Consider the following 14,291-nt stretch of genomic DNA (forward strand, 5'->3'; position numbering starts at 1 on the left):
ATCTTAAGGTTGCGTTTGTTTTTTCAGTATCATATCAGTCATGGTCTAACTGATCAGTACACATAAGCTTTTCTCAGCATTTTAACTGTTGAGTGTCTATTTTACAGCAGGAACTCTTGTGATCCGAAAGGGCATGACCTGACATTTCATCCTGTTTTGACCATTCTGACCATGTAGCTCACCCCCATTTTTACAGTAGAACTGCTCAGTCCTACTCTGTGTAATTGGCTGATAAGCTGTCATGAGCCAATTTCACTAGCCCAAACATACTCCTTGTGCCAAGATCGCTGTGGGAGGTGTCAAATACACTTACTATTCAATCATTCAGTCACATTTGTTATTTTCTGTGTCACCTTTATTTAATTTCCCTTGCCAACTTGGCTGGCTTCCCAGGTCTAATCCCACACGCTTGTACATTTAGGAAACAGGTGCTAAGCCTTCCCATGGGACTTTGGAAGTGATGCAGCAAAGCAGAGGGAGTCTGGGGACAGAAAGGTTTGTGCTAGCCAGGAGGAAAGAGCCTAGCAGAGCCGAACAGGCTGGTGGAGGGCGAGGGGCTGGTGTACAGGGGATGTGCTCACCCCCGCTGTATCCCCTGCAGGCGGTTCCAGCTGCAGCGTATTGTGAACGTGGAGAAGCGCCAGGACCGCATGCGGGGCAGCCGCTACCTGCTGGAGCTGGAGCTGCTGGAGCAGGGAGGGCGACTCGTCCGCTTCAGCGAGTACGTCTTTGCACGGGGCTGGCAGGGCATTGGTGGCGATGAGGAGGAGGAGAGGAAGATGAGGAACCTGGCGTGGGGTCGCCGGCGGCACCTGATGGCTGTGGCAGACGAGCCAGAGCTGTGCTGGCCACAGGGCTTTTCCTGGAACCACCGTGCTGTGGTTCACTTTGTGGTGCCAGGTAAGGGGGACATCGAGGGATGGCACAGTGGGAGGTTCCCAGCAGAGCACTCCTGAGCAGCGGGTCTGGGCCAGCCTCAATTTTCCTGTTTGAGTCACTTCCAATTTCTGTTCTCTCCAAATTAAACCCCCTCAGAAATAGACTGAGCCCAAATTCCCAAATTTGGCTTGTAAGCTCAAAGAAAACTCCTGTCACGCACTGGGAAAGAACTAACACTGATTCCTGAGCTCTTTGGTCCAGGTTTTCAGCCTGGGCCTATTTCAGCATCCCTGCAAGGCTAGTAGGGTTTGAGGGAAGACAAGAAGCCTTGACTGTTGAGAAGCCACAGGATCATTGAAATTAGCTTTGCTTTGATTCTCTCCTTCTTGCAATACAACCAGTGAAAAACCAGGCACGTTGGGTGCTGCAGTTCATCTCCGATATGGAGGAGCTGTTCCGAGTCACTAAGGATCCGTACTTCAACATCATCATCACAGACTACAGCAGTGATGACATGGATGTAGAGAAGGCTCTGAAACGGTCTGCCTTGCACAGGTGGGAGTACTGCTTGGTCACAAAAACCAGCTCACATGCACATGCCTGCAAACACTGCACGTCTGCCAATCTCTGTGTATTGACTAGCCACAATTTCCTGTGATATCCCAAAGATATCCATCCATATACATGAATATGTTCTTATTATAATGTATAATTATGTATATGTATAAATTATATACACTACAGTGTATATAATAGTCTTATAAAACGGTAAGACTATACTTACTGTATTCATCCATACAGATGCATCTCTTTTCTCCTGGCTTTTGTTCAAGTTTGCAAGAGAGAAGAGAAAGCAAGTCTCACAGCGAGGGGGCAGGGGAAGGACAAGAAAGCTCTGACAAATGGGACAGTGTGGAGACCTCTGGGGACTCCGCTTGCTGGAGTAACTGTCTGGCTTACTCTACTCTGTTGTGTACCAGCCTTTGCTGGTCATTTCTCTTATGTACCAGGGTTTCCAGTAACAGGTCTAGCCCTAGGGTAGAGCTGGACTAGAGCTGAAAAGACTGGCTAGGGACTGCCCTATCCCTGCTTCACAAGAGGGAAGACCCTCAGGGTATGCTGGGGCCTCCAGCAGTGCTGAGCTTGTGCACTCCCACAGAGCAAAGGCTTTCCTCCTCCCCGAGAGGATACACAGGGGCATGGGCAGCTCCACAGCCCAATGCCTGCAGTGTACCACTGCTAGTGGTGCTTTCTGTGCTCACCAGCATATATCACTCTACTTTACCCTCTGACCCTCAGCTATCGGTACTTGAAGCTCACAGGGAATTTCGAGCGTTCTGCCGGGCTGCAGGCGGGGATAGACCTTGTGACGGTAAGCCTGGGGGCCTTGGGGTGGAAGAAACAGGGAAGGTTCTAGTATGTGTCTGGTGCTCTGCCTTTCACACTGAACATGCTGGGGTTTTAGGGAAGGGAGTAGCCTAGCAGAACAGATCAAATGTAGATGTGTTTCCTGTCTCTCTAGAATAAGGGTCTCACCCTTTATTCTAAGGAGCCTGTGGTCCATTCAGTTCTCGGTCCGCCTGCTGGGACTATCGAACAGGAGGGAGGACAGCAGTAGCAGCTTTGTGATACTGGCTTTGACAAGTCACAGTTACAGTATTTCACACCCTTTGTTGAACAGCCCCTCAGTGGCTGTTTTGCCAGCCTCTAAGATCTCAGTTTCTGATGTAGCAACAAATGGCTTTTTAATTCTCTCCCACATTTCCCACATCTTCCTGCCCCTCAAGAAAGACTTACTTAAAGTCAACCAATTTCTTTCCCAACCTGTGTGGCTGGTTCCAGGACCCACACAGCATCATTTTCCTGTGCGACCTCCACATCCACTTCCCAGCTGGAGTCATTGATTCAATCCGGAAGCACTGCGTGGAAGGCAAGATGGCTTTCGCACCCATGGTCATGAGGCTGCACTGTGGCATGTCCCCACAGTGGCCTGATGGTAAGAGGGAGTGGAGCCTCTTTGGCTCAGATCTTGGGGAATGGGGAAAGAAGGAGGGTGCCTGCCACCTCTACAGTTGTTTCTCTGGTGCTGTTGAGGTCTGGAGCTTAAGATACTTCTAGGGGCACTAGTTGAGGGTACATTAGAGATAGGATGGGTTTTAACAGTGTCAGGAATCTGCAGTTTGAGATCAGAGAGCCAGCAGAGCCCTTTACATGACACTTCTTCTAGGGCTCTCTATGGGTTTGAGAACCTTGACAAACTCCTCTTCTGCTTCTTTCTGTCCATTTCTTTCTTTGATAAGGGGGCACAGCCTGTCCTGAGGAGAGCTGGTTGCCTCGGGATGAGGGAAACCAATCCAATTCAGGGGGAGAAAAGTGGGTGGCACAGATCATCTGATGTTAGAATCATCCCGATGTTAGACAGGTGGCCATCCTGAGCCACCCAGGCACAGGGACAACCCTTTGAAGCTGGGGTGGTCTAAATATACTAGGTACTATGCTGCCAGACAGGAGATGTGAGAGGCTCTGCTAACAAGTTCGTAGGGCAGTCCTAACACTTCCCAAAGCTTTAATATGGGTGGCTCTGCCTTGGTGCTGAGCTGAAAATCTGGTATCAGCATCAAGCTGGCGTCATCAATGGTTCAAAATGCCCACATACCTGTGCCTCTTTGTGTCATTCTCAGGCTACTGGGAGGTGAATGGGTTTGGTCTCCTGGGCATATACAAGTCTGACCTGGACAAGATTGGAGGCATGAACACAAAAGAGTTTCGGGACCGCTGGGGAGGAGAGGACTGGGAACTCCTGGACAGGTAGGAGTCCCTTGTCATCCTGAGCAATCCCATGTTGACAGCTGTCTTTCCTTCTAGCCTGTCATATGTAGGCTGCTCCTGACCAGTCCTGCTTTCAAGGGTGCATAAACACTCAGCAAGTGTCATTAGATAGATTAGATGCCTGAGCTATTCCTTACTCCTCAGTTTGATTGAAGTCTCTTGACAACAGCACAACTTAAGAGAGATTTCCTGGGGCTGAGCCCCCAGTGTATCTTTGTTATCCTGTTTTCCCTAAGTGTATCCTTCTCCTTTATCCAGGATCTTGCAGGCCGGCCTGGAAGTGGAGCGTCTCTCCCTGAGAAACTTCTTCCACTGGTTTCATTCGAAGCGGGGCATGTGGAACAGGCGCCAGCTGAAGACACTGTAGCCTTCAACCCCAAAGCTGCTCGGCAGCACCGTCCACCGTCTCGTCTCAATGTGCACTTTATCAAGGCGCAGAGCCGAGCACACAAACTCTTCCTCTGCCTTCAGAGCCCTCTAATGGGCCAGCACAGCCGAGGAAGGAATGGTCAGGCTAGGGGAGCAAGAGCTTCTCCTGTGAGCTGTTGTATCCAAGACATGGGGTCTGTGTCTTGCAGGGGGAAGTTGTGCAGGTGAGATGTTGACAAGTGAAGGACTTGTATTTCCTGCCGTGCGGTCTGGCGAATGGTACAGTGGGAGAGGTGCCATATTTCCCATTGAGTCTTGTGTAGCGCAAACCAAACAGACACAAATCCCAGCTAAGCCCAGAATGGTTTATTTAGAGTAACACAGCTTATCCTTCAATACTTGAATGGAAAAAAGAAAAAACAACAACCCTTCCATTTCCCCTCCTTCCCCATCTCTCCAGTATCCGTGCTTTTGGACAGGGGACCAAAGGAAGTTCTCTGGACTGTACTGTGTCCACATGCCCATATGCTGACCCAAGGAAATCTTGGGAGGAGCTCTTAGGCACTTTAGGCTGCTGGTGCTTAGACGTTTCTCTGTGCTTTTCACTTTATTCATTAGGAACAACTGTGCTCATATTCAGCAAATTATGGGCCACGGGTGGAGATGCAAGTACACTTCCCTTATGAGAGCCAAGTTTGCCCGCAGCTGGGCAAAGTGGCAGGGATTGATGTTACAAGCCCACTTAAATTATTGATCCACTGCCTGAGGATAGTGGAGGGGTTATACAGAGAAGCTAGGAGGGCATCTCAGGAGGAACTTTGCAGCCTTATCTGACAGACCTGTGTGTTTGTCCTAATGATATCAGGGAAACTCTAGCAGGGAAGAAGTGGCAATATTTTATTAGTTGAAATATTGTGGATTTGTCAGAAAAAGAGGAGACAGAGTGTTCTGCTCTCCAAATCCTGTACATTTATGCCACATCTAAAGGTTAATTTAATAAGTTATGGCCTCACAGTTATGTCTTGTCATAGTTTGACTTTTCTGTAAAAAGCAGGCTTCATGGTTCAAGAACCAGCACAGCTGTTGGTGCTTCATGGTTGAAGAACCAGCACAGTTGTTGGTGCTTCATCGCTGGAACAGCCCTGGGAGCATTGGCCTGGTATAGAGGAGGTGGCCTCAGGTCTTAGCATATGCCCTGGGTGCAAAGAACAGCGAGGAGAGAAGAGGGTTGAGTGAGTAAAAGGAGGTGCAGACCTATGCTGGCATTTATCCAAGGACTGTGAAAAGAGCCCTTGTCCACAGCTGACTTGATGCTACAGGGAATTCTCATCCCCTGTAATTCCTGTTAATGCAAGGCAAGATTTTTTACCTCTGTAACTATTTTACAAGACTACAGAAACCCAGAAACCCCGGCACACTCAGTGCTCTACATTAGAGCTTCAGTGTTCCCATACCATGCAGAAAAGGCTGCTACTGGTTGCAAGCTTCAGGGAAGAGCATGACATAGGTTCTCATGGCACCCATCTCTGCACAGAGTGAAAAGTGAATAATGAAGGATGTATACTGTGCTGACAAGGTACTAAAGTTGTTTGCTGATGGAATGAATGCCAGTTCAGAATAGGCATTCATTTATTATTTATTCTGTGGTGCTTGACAAGTCCATCAGGCTCCACTATTGCAGTAGAAAACTGAACATGCAAGTTCCGGCACATGAGGTAGAGATCTCATCAAATCATCTGCTTGCCTCAGTCCAGGTTTTGTGACTGATGGAGTCAGAAGAAGTCAATCAGATTTCAGCAAGATTTACTGTGCAGTGTACAGCTATGGTGAGAGCTGTGTCTCTGTGGAGCCTTTGCCAGAGTGCAGACACTCAGTATCTCAGAAGAGGCAGCCTTAGCCTTCTGCCCAAGCCAGGACAGTCTCTTTAATTGAGGGAAAGTACTTTACCCATGCAGAGACCAGGAAATGAAACACTGCAGTTGGGGTGAGAGGGAAGAGGCTGACATGTCTTATGGGAGTTTAGGAGGCCAAAGCCCTTTGATGCAATAAGCTCTGTGTCTGCCTGGAATGTGCAGTGTCAGTCATGCTCCTGGTGCATGTCAGAGCCTGTGCTTCACTCAAATGCAGGCACAACCCCACGAGTGTGCAGGTGAGCTGCTCTCCAGGCCCCAGGACTGTGCCTCCGCAGCCTGCCTGGGCTGGCTCTGTCACGCAATCCCTGTGGAATGGGGAGAGGCTGGCAGGGAAGGCAAGCTCTGGGATGAGGTGAAGCACCAGCAGGACCCAGCTGTGTGACCCCATCAAGCAGAGAACAGCATGATGCCCATTTTGGAAATGGAGACCCAATGGATTCAGTGGCAGCTCTTATGTCATGCATAGAGTGTGCTTTCACATCTGGCTTAGATGTGGTCTGCAGCACCTGAAATTATCAGCTGGTGTTCATCTGCAGACACTGGCAAGAATTAGGTGCATCCAGAAGGTAACTCACTTCGCTTAAATTGTATGAGTAACCCCTCTTTCTCACCAGAGAGGACAATCAGGAAAGAGTGGACTGGAAAGTAGAGTGCAGCCCTCACCCCAGCACTGCCAGCAGAATGTGAGGATTTAACCCCCATGCTTTAGCTGTGACTGTGCTCCTTTAGGATCATAGAATCATAGAATGGTTTGGGTTGGAAAGGACCTTAAAATAATCCAGTTCCAACCCCCCTGCCATGGCAGAGACGTCCTTCATGCCTTGTAACCCAGGCCAGGGGCAAGTAGAACTGTTTACCTCATGAGGACTCCTTGGTGGAGATGTAGGGAGTTTCAGTCTGGTTTCAGTCCAGTTTTCTGATGGCCAATGTCAGCACTGTCAAAGTTGCCATCACAAAAGTTCTTCCCTTTCAAGCGCAGTGGAGATTCTTAGTTGGTGTTTAAGCATTGCAGTAGTAGATGTGATCAATGCTACTTGGCACTAGTTGGCAGCCTCCATGGAGGAGCTTGGAGAGGACCCATGAGGACAAAAGCTGTCTTCCAGCCAACATGCTCACAAGACCACTGTAGGTTGCAGGGAGAGAAGGGGCTACACACTCCCCAGCTTGCTGGCCAGCAGCAAACCTTGCAGGAGCGGGTAGTCCCACAGCTGTGCACTGAAAGGATGTGGCCATGTGGCCCACCATGGTCCCTGATCAGAAGGCGGTTTGCCCTATCACTAGTGTTGCATGGCATGCACTGCTGCTGTGAGGAGGGCTCATTTCTGGGTCTGGCACAGCTCTCAGAGAGCAAGAGGGAACCTGGCTTCACCATGGCTTGGAAGGTGACTCCCCCAACAGTGATTTTGTTTCTGTCACCAGGATCCTTTTAAGATGATGGGCTATGCTGCAGCAGAGACTTTCCCTGGGGCAGGATGTGGCCAGGCTGGGGACTCAGGTACATCAAGTGGGATCTGCTCACAAATGCTGACTCTGTCTTCAGGACTATGAATTGTGGGGCTGAGGCTTGTTTTTCAGGTCAGCAAAGGGAAATAAGAAGGGCTGGCTTTTATTCTGAGAGAAAGGTATTGTGTGAAAATTACAATGTGACTTTTTTTGTCATTGTCTTTAACATTTGCATGGTATGAACATCTCGTCTCTTCTTATTGCCTAAAAATGTCTCAAGTTGATTGTTTTTTAGATACTGATGCCTTGTGTCAAAACCTGAATTGTACCTTTGAATTATCTGCCTTAAAGTGGCTCTGTGCCTTCAAGATGACTCCTGGGCCATCCCTCTGTAGAGCTGGGGGATATACTGGTTCTTCCTCATGTTTCATAAATACATTGTCTTCCTACAAGAGCTTAGTTCTGTCTGTGTGTTACTCACTCCTGCGTCACCATACAGTAGGGATTAGGAACCAGGTGTTTCTCCTCTGCTTCATATAACCGAAGACGTAGGCAGTACCAGAGAGACAGGTCACTCTCTGCCCAAGCCAGCAAGAGCTCTGCAGGAAGAGATGGGGTGCAGCGAGCAAGGTTAGCCAGGAGCAAGACCTGTTTTGGTCCTCTCTAGGGCTGTAGAAAGTGGTGTGGCAACAAAACAGTTTTTCTCCTGTGTTCCTGGGTTTATCACATGAAACAAGGTAGAAACATTAGATAAATACACACATCCCAGAAAAGCACAAGTGCAACGTCATCATCACAGAGAGAAAGCGGAGAGCGAAGCGGTCCCTCTCACAAGCAAGGAACAATTCCTGGAGAAGACTGCAGGTCAAAGCTTAGACCTGAGTTCAGTAGTTGGTATAGCCTACACAAATGAGAGGTCAGCTCTTTCACTGCAGCTGGTTATTTAGATTCAAATTTGGCCCCTTTTCATTTCAGCTGCGCCTCCTTTGAGTATAAAAAGCTTGGCAGGGATGGGAGTCAGCCCTGGAGAGGGAAAAAGGCAGCCAAGTTTGCTAATGAGTCTGATTACATTATAATGGTAAAGATTATTAAAGGTGATGGGGAAAAGCATTCCAGTGTGCTGCTATTAGTCTTCTGCTTGCCTGGGCTGGGTGGCAGGAAGTCCTCTTTCCTCAGGCCACATGCTGCCATACCTGATCTGGCAGCTCTCTGAGATGATGATGCTGAATTCAAGATCTGGTAATGAAATTCCCTTCACTGCTTCTTTCCCAGCTGAACCTTTTCTGTCTTGGGGTTTTCCTCTCTTTACATTCAGTCATCGATGCTAATTGCTTTGCCTCCTGCTCTGAGAAGCAATAAGTCATAGGATTTGGGATCTGCACAAGATGCATAATTTTCTACCTTTTCATGAATCCAGATGGTCAGTAATGGCTGAAAGCCTTTAGCTGGTGGTTTTGCATTGGCTAGAACTAGTTTTGCTACCTCTGCAGTGAAGCCTTTCTCTAAGGGAGAGCAGAATAACAAAGGCTTCCCAGGAACGTTCAGCCCTGTTTGCTGTCGGTCTCACCAGAGACCAAGGACCAAGATAAGGAGCAAACTTCAGTGTTGCTCCAGACCTACCATCTCCCGGATGGATGAGTCTTTACCTGCTTCACCAAACAGATCCCAGACTGCGCTCAGCTTTGTTGATTTAGATTCTGGTAAATGCACAACTGGTATTTTCCACCCTACTCTTTCCATGCAACTTTCCCTCAGCTGTCAAACTCCGCTGCCATTTGCAGGCACCAGCTGATGCTGGCCCATAGTCCTGCCCAACAGCCCTTGTGGGCAAAATCATTCACACCCCCTCCAGAAACAAAACCACCAACTCTGACTTAAACAGAAACTTAGTCCTGGAAATTCAAATACAGACTACCAATGAAATCTGCCTGTGTCTGGTTTTAAGCATCAGGCACTCCTGTAGCTCCTGAGGACCAATACGTGGGCACTTTGGTGGCATTTCTTTCTCAGTGGTAGAAAGAGTATGGAAATGAAAATCCACATTGAATGCTCATTCTGCCTTACAATGAATAAGAAATAGTTTAATAATCAGAAAAGCATGTCACTGTTTAAATAGGCTTACACCAGGCTATCAGAATATCAAGTTTTTAGCATGATAACAGAGTTACAAAATTTAGGATCAAAATTTTACTCTTTAAAAAAAAGTATCTGTAAAGTCGTTAATTCAAAGACATATTTTAAAGGAAACAAATTGTTCTAGTACAAGAGAATTCCCAGCATCGTCAATGTAAAAATGATATATTTAAACCCATTTATGTTAGTGATGAGACCTTAAATTATAATGGTGATGTTTTTAATAAATTAATACACCATGCACCTGCCATTTCTCATTGTGGCAATAAGCCTACAGCATCTCCTTCTGTATAATGTTTCTTCATTTTCTACTAAATATTGTCAGGCTGTTTTTACATCATTCCTGATTGGTCCCTGGCAATGACATCATACCAGAATATCTATTTTCTGTCATTGTTAATTTTCCAATGCTGGAATATCTGATTGTTTCCTTAACTGTGTCACGTTTAATTTCAGACAACTAGGAAAATATATGAACTGGTTTTAGCTGCATTGATATACACACGCTTTTCTATCCTCCCATGAGAACTTCTTTTATTTATAGTTTGAGAAATCCATTCCAACATTCGGGAGGTAAACTACTGGATAGCATTGCTGTAAGTGTAGCAAATTATGCTTGAGACAAAAAAGCTGGACTTCCCTTGTTTACTTAGCCTACAAAGTAAATTGTTTAGTCTTCTCTACAAAGTGAGCCAATATTGAGTATATGATGCATAGAACAAAAATAAGAGATGAGATTTACAGAACTGTGCTTTGAAACTGTGTACCTGCTGCTGTTCCTGCAGATTTCTCTAGCAAACCTTGCACTAGCTTGGAAAGGCAATGCTTTTACCCCTTCAGAACTGCAAAAGCATTACGGTAAGGGGCTGGTATACCAGGACACAAACACAGTCTGGAAAGTTTAACCCAGTTTTCTGGATTCATCAATGGGCTCCTGCTGAGGTCGGTGAAAATGTAGAGAAGGAGAGCTTTCCCCACCAGCTGCACTGCTCAGATCCTGCAGGGAAGACAAGAAATACCAGTATAAGGTTGCAGCAGGCTCCTCCACGTTACATGGGCAGAGAGGCACAGTCATAGTGTACTGGGTCACTTGGCCACCCCTATGGGTGTGGGGTGCTGCTCCACAGTGCTCACACCCTCCTTGACCACAAGCCAGCAGTGTTTTTATAGAGGCTTTTGGCCTCTGTATCCTCCCTCATCATATTATGTTGTCTTTCAAGCTTTCTTACTAGCTGTTGGCCCAGTATATTGCATTTAAACTATGTTTACACATTGCAGGTCATGTAAGCAAGGGATGTGAACTTTGCTTCTTGACCTAAAGCACTTTTGACCTAAAAACGTATCATTCCCTCATTGACCTGACACAGGAACCCAAACATTTGGTTGGACTCTTATTCACAAGACTCTTGAAAATGAAAGAGTCTTAAAACAGCCCCTTGCAAACCACATTGGCTGTCGTGAAGAGCTCTTCCTCCACCCCACCAGCACCTTCCTTTTCTTCTGCTCAGATAAGGCTGCCATCTTTGGATACCTTCTAGAGCGCACATAGTTTTCTTTCCCAAATTTAGCTCCTATCCACAACTCCTATCCGTAACTATCATGAGGTTGGCAGCCTCCTGGAAACCACTTGCTGCTCGTAAATCCCAACAGTTGGGATATTTGGTGCTCTTCCTTTAAAGACAAAGTAAGGAGAAATCCTCCTCCTCTGAGGGAATTTGTTCATTGGCTCCAGATGCTTGTGGGACAGGAACATGCCCCTGGAAAGGCTTTGTTAATTTGTGCAGCTTTGCCTTCTCCTTTTTCACCTTGAAATTATGTTTTCTGAGTCCAAGAGCCTTTCTAGGGGCTGGCAGTGATGGGAACTCACCTCTTTCTTACCTGACTCCATTTGCCAGTGACTTAATAAGGTCTAAAATTCCTGTTAGGGTAGAGGCCGGTCTTCTGCACCCCAAAGGCCGTGATGAAGATGTTGAGGATGACTGTGATGAAGATGAGAGCTGTGGCAGCATTGTTGAGTATATTCAGGCGGGGTTGTTTTGCAACATCATTCAGGTTCAAACGAGCTGTGCAGCACGATGCAAAAAGAAAGGCAGATTTGTAGCTTGACTCCAAGTCTTCCAGCCCCTGCAAGCCTTCCCTGCCCAGTAAATGTCCATGGTGCCCTGCAGCTGGGGGAATAGTCCCAGGAACTTTACAGGGGCCACAGCTGATGGGCATTGATCAGTTCAGATATGGGAACGTGCTGGTTACTGGGGCTGTCTGGTGAATAAGCCATGTGAATAGCAGCCTTGTGGCCCCCTGTCCCCCTTGGCCTCACAGCTGGCTACAGCCACTGCGGCTGCCACCAGGAAAGGCTGTGCCATGTGCGGCAGCAGAAGGAACACATCACAGGATTTCAAGTAGACTCTGATCCCATGTCCCACGTTAAAAACCACATAGGTTGTACAGGAAAAAGCAGCATTCTTCACATATTTAATACTGGGCATGTGTTGAAGGCCAAAGTATAGCAACTCCTGTATTAGACAGAGCACTGGACAAGCCTGTCTGAAATGGTGGTGTTGCCTGTATGGCATTAAGAAAACTGTGGGATTGGTTAAATGTGAGGTTAATATAGGGTTAATATCTCTTCCTCAATTGTTCTCTTAGGCCCCAGCTTGAGTGAGGTGAACGATACAGCTAAAATGCAGTATCTGCAGGAGCTGTATGAAGGAGCATGTTCCAGGATGGTCAGCAAGAGGTAGAAAACTTAGCCCTCTCCCTGCAACAGGGATTCAGCAGTGGGGAAGTAAGGGAAAAGTAATGCTCAGTGCTGTTACGCAAGAGAAAATCCCAACCCACTCACCACTTAGAAAAGCAGTAACACAAACCTCCCCACTGCCCACATCAAGCTGTCTTCAACCCCCCTGCTTGCAGCCAGGGGGAATGCACTGGGGAGACAGGCTTCTGCCTCCCACCCCCTTGCCAGCCAATGGGGTGCCCTGCCCCTGCAGCACCTTGCGAGGGTTCACGCGCCTCGGTGGCCACCTTACCAGTGATGATGAGGAGAATCCCGATCACCACCTGGAAGAAGAGGGAGATGCTGATGAGCACGATGAGGGTGGCATAGTACTGGAAGGATGACCCCTGCTCCAGCACCGCTTTGAGCTGCGTGACATTTGCCATGAACAGTGCCACGTCCAGCATGCTCTCTGCCACACTCTTCTTCGTTGCGTAGTGGTTGATGTTCATTGGCCCATTAATCCGGAGCCGGGGATTCATGCCCTGGGGAGACAGGAGAAATCACATAAATGATTGCTAAGGTGACAGACCCGTCTGCATCTAACAGGCTGCTGTCTCCCCATGGGGCTTATCTAGAAATCCTGGAAAAGAGTCAAAGTTGCAGTTAAAGCGTGTTGAGAGTGCCCAGTCTCCCCTCACAGTCGCCTAATGATACTATGAGGCACAAGGTACCTGCAGGGATCAAGAGCTCAGCAAGGTTAGAAAAATACCGGGTATTTTTATGGAAAACAAATTTGTCCACAGTTACAACAATGTAGATTACCCAGAGCCAGGGATTTTGCAAGGAATATTAAATTCTCTTCCTTCAGGACACAGACAAGCCTCAAACTTACAGGGAATTAGAGAGAGATCTTTTCGCTGGGTCAGGTGTTCAAAGGCCAGTTCAGCTTAATGTCTTTATCAGTGACGGGGATCAGGGAATTGAGTGCACCCTCAGTAAGTCTGCAGATGACACCATGTTGGCTGGGACTGTTGATCCACTGCAGGGTAGGAAAGCTCTGTAGAGGGATCTGGATAGGCTGGATTGATGGGCCAAGGCCAATTATATGAGGTTCAACAAGGCAAAATGCCAGGTCCTGCATTTGGGTCACAAAAAGCCTCGTGGAATGCTACAGGCTTGGGGAAGAGTGGCTGGAAAGCTGCTCAGTAGAAAAAGACCTGAGGGTATTGGTAGACAGCTGGCTGATCATGAGCCAGCATGTGCCCAGGCAGCCATGAAGGCCAGTGGCATCCTGGCCTGTATCAGAAATAGCGTGGCCAGCAGGGCCAGGGCAGTGATCATCCCCCTGTAATGGGCACTGGTGAGGCCGCACCTCGAATCCTGTGTTCAGTTCTGGGCCCCTCACTACAAGAGAGACATTGAGGTGATGGAGCGGGTCCAGAGAAGGGTGATGGAGCGGGTCCAGATAGGTGTAATGGAGCTGGTGAAGGGTCTGGAGCACAAGTGTGATGAGGAGCGGCTGGGGAACTGGGGTGTTTGGCTAGGAGAAAGGGAGGCTGAGGGGAGACCTTATCACTCTCTAGCTGAAAGAAGGTTGTAGCAGGGTGAGTGTCAATCTCTTCTCCCAAGTAGATAGAACAAGAGGAAATACCCGCAAGTTGCATCAGGGCAGGTTTAGACTGGATATTAGAAAAAATTTCTCCCCTGAAAGGGTTGTCAAGCACTGGAGCAGGCTTCCCAGGGAAGTGGTTGGGTCACCACCCCTGGAGGTATTTGAAAGATGTGGTACTTAGGGACATGGTTTCGTGGTGGACTTGGCAGCGCTGGGTTAATGGTTGGATTTGATGATCTAAATTATTCTGTGATTCTATGACTCTGTAACTGTCAGTGGCTGGAATTTGTATCTCCTCTGAGCACTTTTTGCTTGCTACTGTCTTAGACAAGATGCTAAAGTAGATGGGGCAATCCACATTTTTGTTTCTGAACTATTTCTTCAACTCACCAGG

General features: G+C 47.7%; 2 protein-coding genes across 2 annotated transcripts in view; one reads left to right on the forward strand and one right to left on the reverse strand.

Annotated features, from left to right (window-relative positions):
- B4GALNT3 (beta-1,4-N-acetyl-galactosaminyltransferase 3) overlaps positions 1–7,887 on the forward strand; it is a 66,960-nt gene extending 59,073 nt beyond the window's left edge. Inside the window, exons 15-20 of the mRNA XM_062616579.1 lie at positions 602–900; positions 1,281–1,434; positions 2,179–2,251; positions 2,722–2,875; positions 3,561–3,687; positions 3,967–7,887. Of these exons, the coding sequence (XP_062472563.1) occupies positions 602–900; positions 1,281–1,434; positions 2,179–2,251; positions 2,722–2,875; positions 3,561–3,687; positions 3,967–4,075 (916 nt within the window). The 3' untranslated portion in view covers positions 4,076–7,887. The remainder of the gene's footprint in view (positions 1–601; positions 901–1,280; positions 1,435–2,178; positions 2,252–2,721; positions 2,876–3,560; positions 3,688–3,966) is intronic.
- Positions 7,888–9,493: 1,606 nt separating this feature from the next.
- The window catches only part of NINJ2 (ninjurin 2), a 48,764-nt gene continuing 43,966 nt past the window's right edge, over positions 9,494–14,291 (reverse strand). The window contains exons 2-4 of the mRNA XM_062616590.1: positions 12,596–12,827; positions 11,445–11,629; positions 9,494–10,563 (exon numbers count right to left, since the gene is read on the reverse strand). Coding sequence (XP_062472574.1) covers positions 11,466–11,629; positions 12,596–12,827 — 396 coding nt within the window. The 3' untranslated portion in view covers positions 9,494–10,563; positions 11,445–11,465. The remainder of the gene's footprint in view (positions 10,564–11,444; positions 11,630–12,595; positions 12,828–14,291) is intronic.

This window comes from Pezoporus occidentalis, unplaced genomic scaffold (genome assembly GCF_034315485.1).
Source record: "Pezoporus occidentalis ecotype Australia unplaced genomic scaffold, CSIRO_AGI_Poc_V1 ctg19, whole genome shotgun sequence".
Classification (NCBI taxonomy): Eukaryota; Metazoa; Chordata; class Aves; order Psittaciformes; family Psittacidae; genus Pezoporus; species Pezoporus occidentalis.